General features: G+C 48.3%; 1 protein-coding gene across 1 annotated transcript in view; it reads right to left on the bottom strand.

The window, feature by feature from the left end:
- LOC144172695 (chitin deacetylase 7-like) overlaps positions 1-10,534 on the bottom strand; it is a 38,597-nt gene extending 28,063 nt beyond the window's left edge. Inside the window, exon 1 of the mRNA XM_077701326.1 lies at positions 10,167-10,534. Coding sequence (XP_077557452.1) covers positions 10,167-10,534 — 368 coding nt within the window. The remainder of the gene's footprint in view (positions 1-10,166) is intronic.
- Positions 10,535-16,466: the final 5,932 nt, after the last annotated feature.

Raw genomic sequence — 16,466 nt, 5'->3', positions numbered from 1 at the left:
TCTTTACCGAGTCCCTCGTCCCGTATATCTCTGTTCTGCTACATGCATTACGAGGCACTGGCTCCAGCAGTTCGGATATGCCAATTGCTAACCCCGACCTCCGACCACGTTCTACGTGGCGGCCGCTGGGAAAGAAGACGTTCTACGTCTCCCGCGGTAGTCGAGGGGCGGCGCTAGTTGACCGGCCTCAGAGCTCTTGTAAATATAAACCCCCGCTTTAAAAGTCGAGAGAGAAGCCGCTGTGGGGATAGCGTAATGGCTAACGCACCGCACCGGTTATGCGGAGATGTGGGTTCGAGTCCCGCTCCCGGAAAACGGCGGATTTTAAAGCAAAGCTTTTTACCTCTACCCCCCAAGGGTTCTTTCGCGACCGTTGGTGTCACCAGAAAACTCCAGCGAACAATTAAAGGAATACTGGCACCGCCGGGAATCGAACCTGGAACAAATAGACTAACAAAGCGAGAGCCCGTTGTCTTACCGATTTAGCTACGAGCCCACGCGAAGACTGGGAAGAAAGGTGGTGTACTCACCAAGCACATCTACGGCTTTACCCTCTGCGTTCTCGCTGAATGCCACTTGAAAGCGTTACGCGACCACTCACGCCCATCTAGTGGCCCTGTGCGCACCTTTCTCATGGGATTAGAGTTTAAAAAATTCAAGGAAGCTCACACCAATGCATGGCATCTCACTTCTAGTAAGCCAATGTGCTAGAGCCTGTGGCCTCCAGTGTTCACGTAAACACTTACAGCTCTTTGTCGTCCGCCCTCACGCCAAATCAAGGAATACATTCAAATACTCCTTGATGGCCAGGCCATCACTCCAAGCCCCAGCATCAAGATCCTGAGCCTACATCTCGAGGCTAACACCAAGAGTGACGTCTCCTTGCAGCGCCTAAAAAACAGCATTAATGAAATCATACACATGATCAGGCGAGTTGCCACCCAGAAGCTAGGCCTAACGGAATCCGGTACCTTTCGATTAACTGAAGCTTTTGTCCTCTCGAGAGTTACTTATGTCAACCCCCTGTCTTCTCGACAAGGAAGGCATAGAGATGCTTTATATAATGATTAGAATACCGTCGAGCAGGCCATTCGTCTTCTCATGAGTGCGTCCACACAGAGGCTGCTAGCACGGGGCTACACAACACGGTGGAAGAGCTGATAGAAGGCCATCTTTCCAACCAGAAGGTCCGGCCATTGTTCTTCTCATGAGTGCGTCCACACAGAGGCTGCTAGCACGGGGCTACTAAACACGGTAAAAGAACTGATAGAAGGCCATCTTTCCAACCAGAATGTCCGACTCAGAACTGCGATGGGTAACCGCATGCTTCACCAGATTGGTTGGGCAGCCCAGAATATCACTCCGCTTGACGTACTCCCAGACTCTTGGCGACTAAAACTAAAGATGCTCTTTTTGGTTAGAAATATGAACCCCTCACATGACGAGGGTCACCGAAAAGCACTGGCTCAAGCGCTAACCACCACCCTCGGTGGGGATCATGCAGTTATCTACACAGACGCCTCCAAACATCGAGGGCAGCAATACGCCATCATCGTGGCTACCACCAGAACCAACCTCCTTGCGTGTACCTCGCTTAGGACCCAAGAAATGGCGGCAGCAGAAGAGGCAGCCATCACCTTGGCTCTCGCTCAACCAGGGGTTCGGGGGGTAGTCATCGATTCCCAGCAAGCCTACTGGAATTACCAGTAGGGTTTGGTGTCCTAACCTGCCCTGTGCGTGTGAAAAAAACCACTCCCCAAACGGTTCCATTCAGCTCATCTGGGCATCGGCTCACGCTTCAATGGAGGGCAACAAATACGCCCACCCAACAAGCCTGCGCTTTTACCTCCCGTGCTATGGAGCTGCCCGAGGGCAGTCACCAGCTTGTCACGTTCAGGGAGATAACCCAGCATTATCGCCTTCTGAGTCAGACCGTACCTTTGCCTTACCCTGCCCTTTCCAGAGAACAACAAACTACCCTACGCCTCATACAGTCGGGGCTCCTTCCCACAACCTACGCGTCTTCACTTCATGTATCCGAATAGCTACGACGCTGAATGTAAATTTTGCTCAGAAGTGGGAACACTCCGCCCCGTAATCGGGGTGTGCGACTTTAGCCCTGAGCACCCTCCTCTCCTTCCGTCAACTACCCAACAAGAGCAATAAGAGATACTGCTGTCCAGGCCCTCTCTACCTACCCAGCTTCAGCGGGTGTACAGAACCCAGGCCGCGCGGACTGCATATGGGCTCCACAGAAGAATCACTCCCCAGGGCTGCACTCTGGGCAGTTCAGAAATCTGAACAGAAGTATTTCTTCCTCCTCCTCCTTCTCTGCCCTAAATCTCGTCGCCTCCGTCCTCGGCGCAGAGACGGAGAAGACAGATCGCCTAACACCGGGTTGGAGCTTACTTTACTTTTATAAAAAAAAGTTTCCACTCTTGAGCTACACCAATACAACTCAATCAAACACCGTTCATGCTTCATGCATTGATTTAACCTTAACAAGAATATTCCTTTGAAGTAATAAATGGTGTGGTTAAGTGCATTTCACTTCTCTCTGGTTTTGCTATTTGTAGAGCGATGTGAAGGAATTTACGTTACGTCACATGGGTAATAGTAATGGGTGCCGTTTACAGCTTTGCTTTCCAACCACATTCACGGGGTGGATTGGCGCGATTTTTTTTCTCGACTTATATTTTCGCTTATTTTTCAAAGAATCAAAAGAAACGTGACAAGCACACGTCATTCGGCCTTATTAAATATTTCGGAAAAAAAAGCCGAATAGCACTGGCAATGACGACTGCAACCTTGATATGTATCTTTACCGAGTCCCTCGTCCCGTATATCTCTGTTCTGCTACATGCATTACGAGGCACTGGCTCCAGCAGTTCGGATATGCCAATTGCTAACCCCGACCTCCGACCACGTTCTACGTGGCGGCCGCTGGGAAAGAAGACGTTCTACGTCTCCCGCGGTAGTCGAGGGGCGGCGCTAGTTGACCGGCCTCAGAGCTCTTGTAAATATAAACCCCCGCTTTAAAAGTCGAGAGAGAAGCCGCTGTGGGGATAGCGTAATGGCTAACGCACCGCACCGGTTATGCGGAGATGTGGGTTCGAGTCCCGCTCCCGGAAAACGGCGGATTTTTTCTCGACTTATATTTTCGCTTATTTTTCAATGAATCAAAAGAAACGTGACAAGCACACGTCATTCGGCCCTATTAAATATTTCGGAAAAAAAGCCGAATAGCACTGGCAATGACGACTGCAACCTTGATATGTATATATATATATATATATATATATATATATAAATCTAGAGAAAGACAAAAATCAGAAAACGCGCAGAAATAGTATAAGTAAAGAGTCGGATACACAGCAAGAACAATAACAAAAAATGTTTACATACGTAGCGGCAACGGGACTTGCCTTCATCAGAGTAAAGTTACATGATTTTGCTGTCGCAAACATTTGGAACACATTTCTTATATAGGTTTGCAGAAAACTCTGAGAAGGAGCGGAAAATGTTTCGGAAAAGAGGAGTACGCATACAGTCGGGCTACGCCTATGTTACAACAACAACAAACAAAAAAAAGAAAGGGGGGGGGGGAGAGAGAGAAAGAGAAAGGGGTCGTTTTAACAAAGCAGCGTTCAAGGTTGCACCATGACGGGTCAACGTATGCGGCGTGGGCTGCAAGTTCAGACAATGCGGGAAACTGGACAACCGTGGTTTCAAAAGAAAGGAAAGAGTATACAGTAACGTATTCAGTGGCTGGGGAGACTGGTTGGAGCGGAAGCGAAGATGGGTGTGCCACCCGCGGACGAAGAGAATAGATAGGGGGCACAAAAGAGCATTTCACAGAAGCTAGCAACTGAACAGGAAATAGGTAGGGTCACAAAAGGATAAACATGAATAGATCACAAAGACTTAAACATTCTTAAGTGGTGGTGGGAACGAGGCCTCCTTCCCCAGGAAAAATGGCATTGTTGAGCCGCCTTAGGCTAATAAAGCTGCTGTATTAGGAGAGTTTCTGCGAATTCTGATGGGAAACTCAAGGGTAGGAATAATGAACATAGTTATAAAAATTATGAAGCCACTAATTTTAATCGAGGAATAAGCACGTTAGTTTTCCGTAACTTTCATTAATCCCAAGTGTGGCTGACCCAAACTTATAAATGAGATCAGATTCCCGAACCTCGCGGTCGTGGTGCGTTTTGAAGGCGGATTCTAAAATCGTTGCTTTAAGATGTTCAAATGCATGCCCGGGACTGTTCACATATCTTGACAGGGGCAAATAAGGGCAGCTTTTTGCATGAGAGCGGTGATTATAGAACCGTATTTAGAAGGGCGTTTCAGTTTGGCCGATATATTGTTGCCTACAAACAGTGCACTCTAGATGATATACGACATTAGCAGAGTCACAGTTAAAGTTCCCTCTTATATTTACGTAGTAGTCTGAAGCCGTGCTGGTGGCGCGCTGTGTAGTGGTCATGTGTGGGCATACTTTACATCGGGGTTTATTGCAGGGCATGCAGCCAGTAGTTGCCGGTCGGTTGATACGAGAGTTAGTAAGAAAGTCACCTAAATTTTCATTACGCCGGTAGACAACACGTGGTGGTTCGGGGAATATGCTTTTTAAGCGGTCACTTTGCATTAGGATATTGTGATGTTTTTTTAGCACGGTTGACACTCTTGGAGTGGAGGATGAGTGGGTTAAAACTAAGTTATTTTGCGGGTTCCCGTTCGGGGCTTTTTTCGTACAGATAACGTTACGGTCTAATTGGTTGGCTCGCACAATAGCGTCGTCGATAACTTTTTCCGGGTATTTTTTATTCAGGAGGGTGGTCTTGAGTTCTCGACAGTTTGAGTCAAAGTCGGCTTGGTTTGAGCAAATCCTAAATCGGTGGGCTTGGCTGTAAGTTATTGCTGTCTTGCAGTGTCTGACATGGCTACTTCGGAAGTGCAAATACTGCCGCGTGTCTGTCGGTTTTCTATACAGTTTAGTTTGAAGCCGACCTTCGAAGGTAGTAACGGTGACGTCCAGAAAGTTTACACTCTGTTCCGAATAGGAATGAGCAAGGGAAATACTAGGATGGGCTAGGTTAAATGCCTCAATGAAGGTGAGGATCTCCGCCTCACCGTGTTGCCAGATCATGAATATGTCATCAATATACCTTTTATAATACATTGGCTTTAAATTTTGCGTGTCAAGAAAGTTTGATACGAGGTGAGCCATAAAGATATTGGCGTTGTTAGGTCAGATTCGAGTTCCCATTGACGTTCCGCTGACTTGCACGTAATGAACTCGGTCGAACTCAAAATTGTTGAGTTCAAGAATAAGCCTAAGCAAGGTTTGGAGAGCAGAAGAATCGATAGGTTTGTCGCATGATGACTGCTCATACGCAAGGGATACAGCGGCGATGCCATCTTCATGGGGGATTTTAGTATACAGTGACGCAACATCGAGGGTGACTAGAAAGCAGTTATCGGGAATTTCAATTTTTGAGATGTCTGAGAGAAAGTCATTGGTATCCTTAATGAAGGAGGGAAAGCTGGGCGGAATGTCGCAAATGAGATTATCCACATAGCGCGAGAGGTTTTCGGTAACAGTGCCAATGCCAGAAACAATGGGGCACCCTGGGTTGTTCACCTTGTGAATCTTTTGGAGAAGATAGAATTTACCGGCTACTGGGATTAAGGGGATCAGAGAACGAGCCGTGGTTTCATTTATTGTTTTATTTTTAACAAGCTCAGCAAGTTTATCTTTGACAATTTTCTTATAGTCTTGAGTGGGATCATTGGGTAGTGCTTTATAGAACGTCGATACTGATAGTTGCTTATTGGCCTCGTTAACATAGTCGGTTTTGTCAAGGATTACGATTGCGCCTCCCTTGTCGGCAGGTTTAATAATTATGTCGGGACAGCTTGCGAGTTCCTCTAGGGCTTTCTTTTCGTTGGTAGTCATGTTGTGTTGGAAAGAAATTTGTGTTTGGTATGCTTTTCGCACATCGCGTTGGACAGCTTTGATGTACAGGTCCACGCAGAAGTAAACGGAGCACGGGAGCGGTGGCCGAACTGCATCGCTGCGCCGCGTATGGGCGCCGTCGGGAACCAAGGAGCGCCGGTCCAAGAGTGTGTTCGCACTGCCCCCGCCTCCCTATCTGATATGTTTAATCGCCGCTCTGCTTGCGTGCCGTGCTGGGCGTGACGGTTTTCCAAAGGCAGCGCTGGGATATAGAGGGGCGCTGGTTGCATTGCCCCTCGAAAGCATCAGCGGCGACGGAATCCGCCGCTATTGAGCTGGGCGAAACTGCGCGCGCCCGGATACGTTCCTTGTTGCAGGCTGTAACGAGTGGCGTAAAATTCTAGGTCGCTGCGGATTGACATAGCATGTCTTTGCGAAATATTTTTATTGTAGGCCGGCAACAAAATTGCCTTGAACAATATCAAAAGCACATTCACAGACATTTTCGTTTTTCGAAAAAGAAAAATCCCGCTTCAGACATTTTTTTAAATTTTGGGTTTGTCCCAAGTTATTACTGCCGCTCAATGCAGGTCTGTTCTGAATAAAGGGAAATAAAAAAATGTCCGTGTGGTGGAAATTCTGTATTAGAGAAACCAGTAAATAAGTACAATCGTTGCCTGCTATCACAGCGGGCATCATAGGGCGCCTAATACATAATTTCCACGGCATGGACATTTTTTATTTCCCTTTCTTCACAACAGACCTGGACTGAGCGCAGCAATAACTTGGGACAAACCCAAAATTAAGGGAAAATGTCGGAAGCAGGATTTTTTCTTTTTCGAAAAACGAAAATGTCTGTGAATGTGCTTTCTATATTGTCCAGGGAAATCTTGTTGCAGGCTTACAATTGTATATATCACAAAGACATGCTATGTCAAACAGCAGCGGCCTAAAATTTTATGCCACCCGTTACAGCGTGCAACAAGGAACGTTTCAGGGCGCGCGCAGTTTCGCCGAGCTCAATAGCGGCGTATTCGGTCGCCGCTGATGCCTGCGAGCGGCAATGCAACCAGCGCCCGTCTGCAGCCCAGCGCTGCTTTTAGAAAACCGTGGCGCCCAGCATGACGCCAGAAAAGCGGCGATTAAACATATCAGATAGGGCGGCGGGGGCAGTGCGAACGCACTCTTAGACCAGCGCTCTTTTGTTGCCGTCGGCGCCCATACGCGGCGCACCGATGCACTTCGGCCACCGCTCCCATGCTCCGTTTACTTCTGCGCGGACCTGTACATGTCGAGGCAACTATCACGCTGTGTGGGAGGGGTCCAGTGCTTATAGCTAGGTAGGGTTCTGCGGTCTTCTTCCGTCGCGGGGTGATCGTAGAAGTATTCTCGTAGCCTCATGTTTCTGGCGAAGTTATCTAAGTCCTTAAACCGTTGAAATTCATCAAAACCACCAGTAGCCGGGCAAAAGTTAAGGCCCTTTGACAAGACGTTCATCTGAGCTGGGGAGAGGGTTATATTTGAAAGGTTCATTACATTCCCGGTAAGGTTTTCTTTTGTGACGGCAGGCGAGGGAAAATTATTAGTACAGTGGTTTAACTGAACTGTTGGGGGTGCAGTAGTCGAAGCATTTATTACTGTCGTAGTGACATTATCGGCCGTATTGTCAGAGTGGGGGCAGTTACTAGTGCCGGAGCTTGTTAGGTTCTTACGCAAGTGGCCAGTGTTAGAAATCTTATCTCGGATAAACTTTCGGTCTTTTGTTCGGGATATGGCGGAGGCCGTCTTAGATTCGTAGTTGCTTAAAAGGTTCAACTCTCTTTTGCTTAGGTCCTGACTAAGTAGTTCCTCTTTCTTTCGGAGAGAATGGGCCGTAGTTTCGTAGTGATTGAGGATTATTTAAGTTAATTGTAAAGATGCTTTATCGAGTACCTGTTTCCACTTATTCATGTTGGACGGGGACAGTTCGGTAGTAGCAGGTTTTATTCTAATCCTAAGACCCCTGGGAGCGACCGCGGCAGTCAAGTACTGTGCAAGAGCGGAAACGTGCAATTCGGAACGTATGCGCTTTTCGGTGATGTTTCTTAGCTTTAAAAACTGTCTTGAAACGGGGAAGGAGGCCGCGTTACCTGTTTTTTTTGTGTTGTAGGCAGTTGCTGCTACGCCGATTCTTTCGAAGGTTGTAAGGGAATGTGGCACGGAGGGCTGGATTTTGGACCCCGGAAGGTCCGGCGGACGCGCTGCTGTTGGTTTTCGTGGGCTCGGCGGTCGCTGAAGATGCGGTGGTTGGGCGTGGCATGCTGTTGGTGCGGCGCTGCTCACGGAGGTTCGTAGTGTCGCCGCGAGCGTTCCCTCGGGGCGTTGTGGCCGCTGCAGGTTTGCCAGTAGGGGTTGGCATGTTGCTGGCGCGACGCTGGTCCGTGGACTTCGGGGTTGGGGCGCTGGCGCTGCCCGGGGCGCCGTGGTTGCGGTGGATCTGGGGGGCGGTGGCGGTGGGCCGCTGGCACGACACTGCTCCGGGGTCCTTACACTGGATAGAATTGGAGGCAGTGGTGGAAAGTCGCTGTCATTTGGCAAGAAAGCCGGGGCTGCAACTGGGTCGGCGGTGCATGCGAAGTCGCGCCAGCCCAGAGGATTGCAGCGCTGTTGCATGAAGCAGAGTGCACGAATGTGGCCGGCCAGCAAGGCCACACCCTCGAAGCTCGGGTGTAAGCCGTCCACAGCGAGTACTCGGAAGGCTGGAAGGTTCTCAAAACCATGATCCACGAAGCAGACAAAGCGTGAGTGGCGGCGAAATTCGTGGAGAAGTGAGTTGAAGCGGCGTGCCATTGCGTTGCAGAAGCGAGCGAAGCGAGAGATGCGGTAGTCGCGGCGGCGGTTAGAGGAGCGGGGAAGAATGAGACTGGCGTTAATAGTGGAAATGTTCGGTCGAGATTCCTGAATGAGGTCAGTTAGTGGGCGGTAGTCAGAAAAAGCATGTTCAGCAGAAGTAGAGCTGAGGTCATTAGTACCAACATGCAGAAAAACTGTAGTGGCAGAGGCAGGGATAAAGTCGATCAGTAAGCGTGCGTCAACAATGCATGCGCCAGGCTGAGAAACAAAAGCGGGGGTTCCAGGGCATTTGTATCAACACTTCGATCCCCTCTGCCCTGGAACCCCCGCTTTTGTTTCTCAGCCTGGCGCATTTACTATATATATATATATATATATATATATATATATATATATATATATATATATATATATATATATATATATATATATATATACAGAAAGAAATGCCGGCAGTCTACAACGCCAAAGAAGGCATAGGGGAAAGGTTAGAATATTTTTTTACCGTTAGTGACGTTACATTTTTTTATTATTATTATTATTAACTACGTGAGAAAGAAAGACAAACACGCGCCCAGAGTGGGGACCAAACCCACGCCTTTCGATTAGATCTCGAATGCCTTACCAATTCGGCTATCTGGGCGACTGTGTCCTCCTTCACTTTCCGGGGTATTTATATTTACTACAACTGTACCTGACGCTTGAGGATGGCGTTGGCGTTGTAGACCTCATTTGGCGTTGTAGACTGCCGGCATTTCTTTCTGCATTTCCTAACGAGCCCCTCATTTCCTAACCCTATATATATATATATATATATATATATATATATATATATATATATATATATATATATATATATATATATATATATATATATATATATATATATATATATATATATATATATATATATATATATATATATATATATATATATATATATATATATATATATATATATATATATATATACATATACACACATACAATGTCGCGTGGATTGTGTGTTAAGCAGGGCAATCCCCTGTTTAAGGTATGTAAGGGTTATTGCACTTGGTACAATCTCCACGTGATGGATACGTGCCGTGTTTCCTGGTAAGCCGGCTAGCACGAAGACGACGACACAAACGCGTGCCCCAGGCCCCGCGCGTTGGATTTGGTCTGCCATTTTGGCTGAGAATTGACGTGCTCTCTCGCCTTTCCATTTTAGGCGCGCCGCCCCTAATAAATCGGTGCGATACCGTACAGCCGATTTTATTTTGCCTGCGTCTATTGGGACGCAACAATAAATATATATATATATATATATATATATATATATATATATATATATATATATATATGCTGTTTCTACCTATCAATGTTCCCTTACGTGATTGAGTGCAGCGCTATCTCACTTCCGACGCTGTGCAGCTCGTGGACAAAGCTGTAGTCGGTATAGCCCGCCGACACGAAGAAAGTGGCTTCCATGTTGCAACCGCTCGCACGGCTCCTCCGTCTTCCCGGCGCCAAAAGATGGCGGTAGAATCCCATGTTCTGCTCGTTGACGGCATCGTCGAATGACAGCATCACGAATTGGGGCATTTCAACGATGCTCAGGTTGCCCGGGGGCTGCGTGCTCAAGCAGGTGCACTGGTTATCTGGGTGGCACGTCGTGGGGTCGCACTTGGTACGCCCGGCGGATTCGCTGGAGCAAAATAAGTACAACAACCAAAGACCCAAGCCTATTCCCTTGCCCATGGTGGCTGCAGCTGGGAACCACCGGAGTCGGTTTTAGAGTAACGCTGACAGCCCACACGGCTGCTCACTTCATGGGATGTAGCTGCACTGAAAGAAAAGGTCAGATAGCATAAGGGCGCTTGCAATTGAATGTGCGCTGTACTGTCAAATGATCTGCTGTCTGGGTTGGTTGATGGTTAAAATAACATTGAGAACTAAAAGACAAGCAGGCTTGACGAGCGCTCGCTATCCACTGGATTATTTCGAAAAAGACGTCACAAAATATAAATCCTAGTGCACCGCAGGCCCGTCCGCGGGCCTGTCAACTAGGAGCAACGCCGCCCAGATGTTCCGCACGCCACACGGCATAATAGTAATAACTCACTTTTCTGCAAACTGACGTTTGACTGACAGAACTGGACCCGTCATTTCATCTCGGAGTTAGGTTGTTATAGGAGTAGTTCTGACAAATCCTGCCCGCGTCGACAGGGTGTGTAGAAAAAAGTCACGTCGACAATCGTGAGTCTTGCGTCAAAGCCAACTTTCTGGTGAAATGCTTTGTAGCTCTAAATCTAACGTAGGCATTTTTAAAAATACCGTTCTGAAATTTGTCGCTACGACAACTCTATTATTACGCCGATTTTGATTCACTTGTTAAGATGAGTTAGTTTACAGTAAAGTTGTAAACGTTACTGAATTCCCGGTTGCTGTCAAAACACGGCCGTCATCGTAGGGAGTATTGTTACAGAAAACGTCTGTAGCTATTCTTTTATTGGCACAATCCCAAAGTAAATTATCTGGCAATTAGAGGCTAAGACAAATAGAACAATATGTTTGAGTTTCAAGTTCTTTTAACAATTCCGTAGTACCCGGACAAGTTGTAAATATGATTGATTCTCGTCTGGTATCAGTCTCCTAGGGGAGATAAACGAACAGCGCCATGTTTTTTTCAGGTTCGCCAAAGTATTATCCAATTTATTCCACAGGAAGTATACTCCAAAGCAAAATTGCTAACAACGTTTTGGGCACTTCTTGGACTGGGCCCTGCCCTCTGGTTTATCCTTCACAGAGTGGAAGGGAGTATTAACAGGTAAGTACTTTTAGTATTCGCTCCTGTGGTTTCGCGGAGTGCCTCGCCATTGTCCCTCGATGTAGCTGAGAGAATGAGGAGGACACCAAGAGAACAGGAGGAAAGCGGATGAGGAGAGTATCGCAAAAGTGTAGGGAGGAACGCAAATGCCGCGAGTACCGCACGAGACGTGCTCCGCGGTGGCGGCCAGCTACGGAATAACGCCACAGTAGCGCGCAACGTCGTGCGTTCGATGATGACGCGATCACTCGCTGAGACGACGGAAGTGCTTCGTCTGCTTCTGCAGCTAAACAAGCTGCCCAAGCAGAGACTCAGCGCCGCCGATGCCAGAATCCAGACGTGCGCATCACCGAAGCAGTAGCTATGCGCCGTCGGCGAGGAGGCTTTCCAGCTGGCGCTGCCAACGCAGATGCTCTACCGTCGCCGCCCGTAATGTATGCCTGACTGACATTCTCTGCCTCAACACCCTGCCTCGGTGGCTCAGTGGCTAAGATTTTGTGCGGTTGAGCACGAGTACGCGGGTTCTATTCGAAACGTTTATATTCGGTAGGGCGTCAACGCTGGTCATCTCCAAGAACGGCAAATGCATACACGCACACACTTTATTTTGACTTTACTGATCTTAAAAACGGCGGCCGCTCGTCTTGTGGAGGCGAAAAGCAAAAACGCCTGTGTGCACAAGATTTCGGCGCAGGTGAAAGATACCCAGGTGATCAAACTTAATCCGGAGCCCTCCACTACGGCGTGCCTCATCGCCTGCGTTGCGGCGGTGCGTTAAACCCTACAATCAATCACTCACTCACTCACTCAATCAATCAATCAGTCAATCAATCAATCAATCAATCAATCAATCAATCAATCAATCAATCAATCAATCAATCAATCAATCAATTCTCTGCCTCGACATATTTTGCAATGCCAAAGAAGCTAAACAGATGCGCTCAAATTTCGCGCTAGGGAGTTACGTAACCGTCGGGCGGTTCTTTTTAAGTGCGACTTTATAAGCGCCCCAAACCATCCACCGCCGGCGGCGGCGGCGGCGGCGGCGGCGTCCGCAGTCCTCCTTTCTATATATAAAAAAAAAACAGCATCCGGCGCCAGGTTTCGATCCGAGGACTTTGCGGCCGCAGCGCGACGCTTTACCGACTAAGCCACGGACGCGACGCTGATATCAGTGTTAGTAACGCGCTTTATATCTTTAACGCATTCAAACTACGTCGTCAGCGGCGTGCGTTGGCGACTCAGCGGCGTTATAGCGGCTTGATAACTGCGTGGTGTACACGTGATACTACAAACCCGATGGAAGAGATGGAAGAGAAGGCGGCGAGGCGGTGGGCTGCGGGGGCTGAGCGCAAGCGCCGCAAGCGGGCCGACAACCGTGCATTCGCACTTTCACATTCTCCCCCTCGGGGAAATGCGGGGGAATTTTTTTTGTAATGGCCATGTTTTACCAGAATAAATGTATTCCTCTTACCGTTACCACAGCCTCTGCAATCCTTCGTCTACCGGGGTATCTGCGATTTATATTGTTCTGGCAACCGGCAGGACGTCAGCTGAAAAATTAGGAGCAGTTCCACTCAGTGAAGGTGGACCAAAGCTTTTTAGCACACGGCATAAAGCGAACGAAGAATATGGGCGAAAGGTATGAGCAAATTTTATACCTCTGCAGTGTGGATGGTGGTCATCCCTAAGAAAGAGTTTTGCATCATTGCCAGGATACATACAGGCAGCCATAGCCATCAAGTTTGCCGTGATTGAACGCGGTTAAACCAAGTTTGTCAAAAGAAAGATCCGTTCTCAGGCCAGAGCCCGCTGTGAGCGCTAGCATCACTGCACGGCAAGACAAAACACAGAAGCTGCTCGGCGCAGTGCCGCGTTGGGGCCAACGCTCCCTGAATCTGGAGGCAACCAGCACTTTCTTGTAACATTTTCTGATTGCACGGACCCTACCTCTACCCGCTTACCTCCCCCCTCCGCCCCCCTCCTGTGGGAACGAAATAGCGATTAGAAGCTTTCACTGCGGAAGCTCACGAAGCGCTGGTTTGACGATGGTTGAGCTATCCCTTCCCCTTCCTCATCCCAATCTTCGCATCCCTCTCCTTGGAAGAAACAATTGTTATGTGCTCGATACCTAACACGACCATGCAGGTATCCTTCTTTCGAGTTAAAACAGCTGCAGAACCCCATGAGCTGGTAAAGAGACCAAACATTGGGTGTATACTTGCGTATTTAGCTACGAATGTTGTTGACAGACGGTAGCCTTCGGCCACCTATGCCACGTAACACCCTTTTTAAATGCAGAGCATTTCAGTAACTCACGATGTCACCCGCGTTGGCGTCCGTAGTCCGCACCGCACCCCTCCCTACTATATAAAAAAAAGAAATACTATCCGGCGCCAGGTTTCGATCCCTCTACCCTGCGGGCGGAACGCAATGTACATTGTGCTCCATCCACTGCGCCACAAAGCCAACACAGAAATAGAGGCTACGGACGCGCCTTATATCCTTGACTCATTCAAATTACTGCTGACGAGCGCTCTCTCGTCAGCAGTTGCAACAAGTGCAACAGCATTAACGGAACGCAAACTACTTAACGTCGTGCGCCCCCGGAAATGCTCTGCATTTCATCGTGCCCCTCGCGAGGGGGATGTTTCAATGCGTCTTCCTACTGGCCAGTACACTCGTCGCCATCTGTCGGATGTTGTGCGAACGCTTTGCGGCTGATGGCGCGCGATTTGAAACGACATTTGCATGTGATCAAACTGAAAGGCTCTCCAAGAAAAACAAATACCAAGGCCAGAGTTTCTGCAGTGGATGTAGTTTTTGTTTTGATTTTGTTTCTGTGTGTGTGGGGGGGGGGGGACTGGAATGGGATGTTGTCGTCGTCACCATCATCATCATCATAATCAACAACAACAACAAAATCATCATTATCAGCCTACTTAGGTCCACTGCGGGACGAAGGCCGCTCCCATTGACCTTTAACCATTTCTGTCCTGCTCTGCCCAAGTGCATTCATTGCGCCCGAATTTTCTTATTGTTTTCTTTTTTCGCCTCACTATGTTCACCCCCATCTGAATTAGCAAGCCCCGCCGTTTGTTGGGCTAACCTCTTCAGTGTTCATTAAAGCGCGCGCTCTCTCTCTGTTTCTCGAGTGACTGAACCAACATTTCTTCAAACACAACACATCAGCACCACCAAGCGCTTCCGTGGAACGGCTCTTCAACATTGCCAAATAAGTGCTAACGAAAAAACGGTTTCGTCTGTGTGACTGCAACATCGAAATGCAACTCTCACTGAGTTCAAACAAGGGATTGTACTTAGTTGTGGCTTTGTATTCGGGCATTTTTCCCTACTAATTGTTTACACATGTTTTCATTCATTCTACATTTTTTGTCCCCCTCCCAATCCTAACGCTTTCCTCTCTTCTGATGATGAATGACATGGAGGTTTGCTCAATTCAATATTTCCGCGTTTTGCACTGTGGCGGACCCATTGTTGCGGCCTTTTTATTTGTTGTGCTTGAAGCAGACGAAGACATAATTTATTTTTCTTTACTTTTATCTCCCTTCTCTTCTACACAGTTTTTAGGCTTTTTTTCACTTTCTATCGTACAAAAATGTTGGAATAACTTGTATTGCTAATGTAGGAATGCCGGTGAATCAAATATTAAAGTGCCCCTAGCACTGTTGCGATGCTGTTACGCAACCCGGCTTGAGCGCTCGGGTGAACCACCAAAAACCTGCTGCCGGTCTTCCCTCACCGACTTTCCACGACTCGGCGTGTTCACAGTGGCGAACTATACGGCTACATAACAATGGAATTTCAGCGACCTCGTGGCCCCTCAAGCGCCAACCGGCCAGCGGCGGTGCTGCCAATAACATTGCTTGGCGCCCCGCAATGCAAGCTTCGGCGGCGTGCCCGCGCATCATTGTCATACCCTTTTTGTGGCGTGTTAGATGACGCTGAAGACGTCTTCAGCAAGTCACTCGACGACTATTACGGCACAGGAATGCAAGACGTCTTGCCGGTCGTGCAACATCGCCACGACAAAAGGGGGCTCCGACGCACGGCGGATTGCCACGGTGGGGGCCACCTAACGGTCACCTGCGCAAGAGACGAGCGGGTCTCTGGTGTGTGTGTGTGTGTTGCTGCGGGGGGGGGGGGGGGGCGCTACTATCAGTGCCATGAAATTTGTGATTGGTGCGTCCTGACGACAGCCGAGAAAAAGGGTGAAGGGGAGCGGACCCAACGTGCCTATTTAATCTCTCGTAGGCAGGAGAGCACTGCCTGTTCTCTGATACCGAGATGCAAATACTTGTATACAAAGTGTTCTTCTCCGTCAACTTCGTTATCATGACTGCCCCGGCACTAAGCCAACCACGGTACACTTCGACCACGCTACCATCATTCGGAACAGCACCTAATAAAATAGGCACGTATGAGCCATGCCCGCACTTTTGGCCGCAGCCATGGCCGCAGTATGAGCCATGGCCGCAAAAGCGGTCGTGTGTATATACACTTCGTGTCCAAGCATTCTTTCCCCGTTCCTGTGGGCGGGAGGTTGATCCTCCCGCCCACAGGAATTTGAATTTTTCGGTAGCCCAAGAAAGACCGCCGTCATTAAAGTGCTGGGCTTATTTGTTTAATGCACTTTCCACGTTGATTTTCAGTTACAACGAGCATGCATGGTTTAACAATCGTAGATAATGTGGGACGCATATTTTCTTGAAGTGTGCATAAGCAGATCTTGTGCAATAAGAGGACCAAGAGCCGAGACGTCCCGGTGATTCGATGGTGCTTCTATTAACAAGATGGCGGATGATGAAGACGAAGCAGCTCGAGCGAGAGCGTCTCACGTGA

The sequence above is a fragment of the Haemaphysalis longicornis genome, unplaced genomic scaffold, assembly GCF_048455015.1.
Source record: "Haemaphysalis longicornis isolate Haplotype H1 unplaced genomic scaffold, Haemaphysalis longicornis Haplotype H1 scaffold_25, whole genome shotgun sequence".
In the NCBI taxonomy this organism is placed as follows: Eukaryota; Metazoa; Arthropoda; class Arachnida; order Ixodida; family Ixodidae; genus Haemaphysalis; species Haemaphysalis longicornis.
This window is presented reverse-complemented; position numbering and strand designations above follow the sequence as displayed.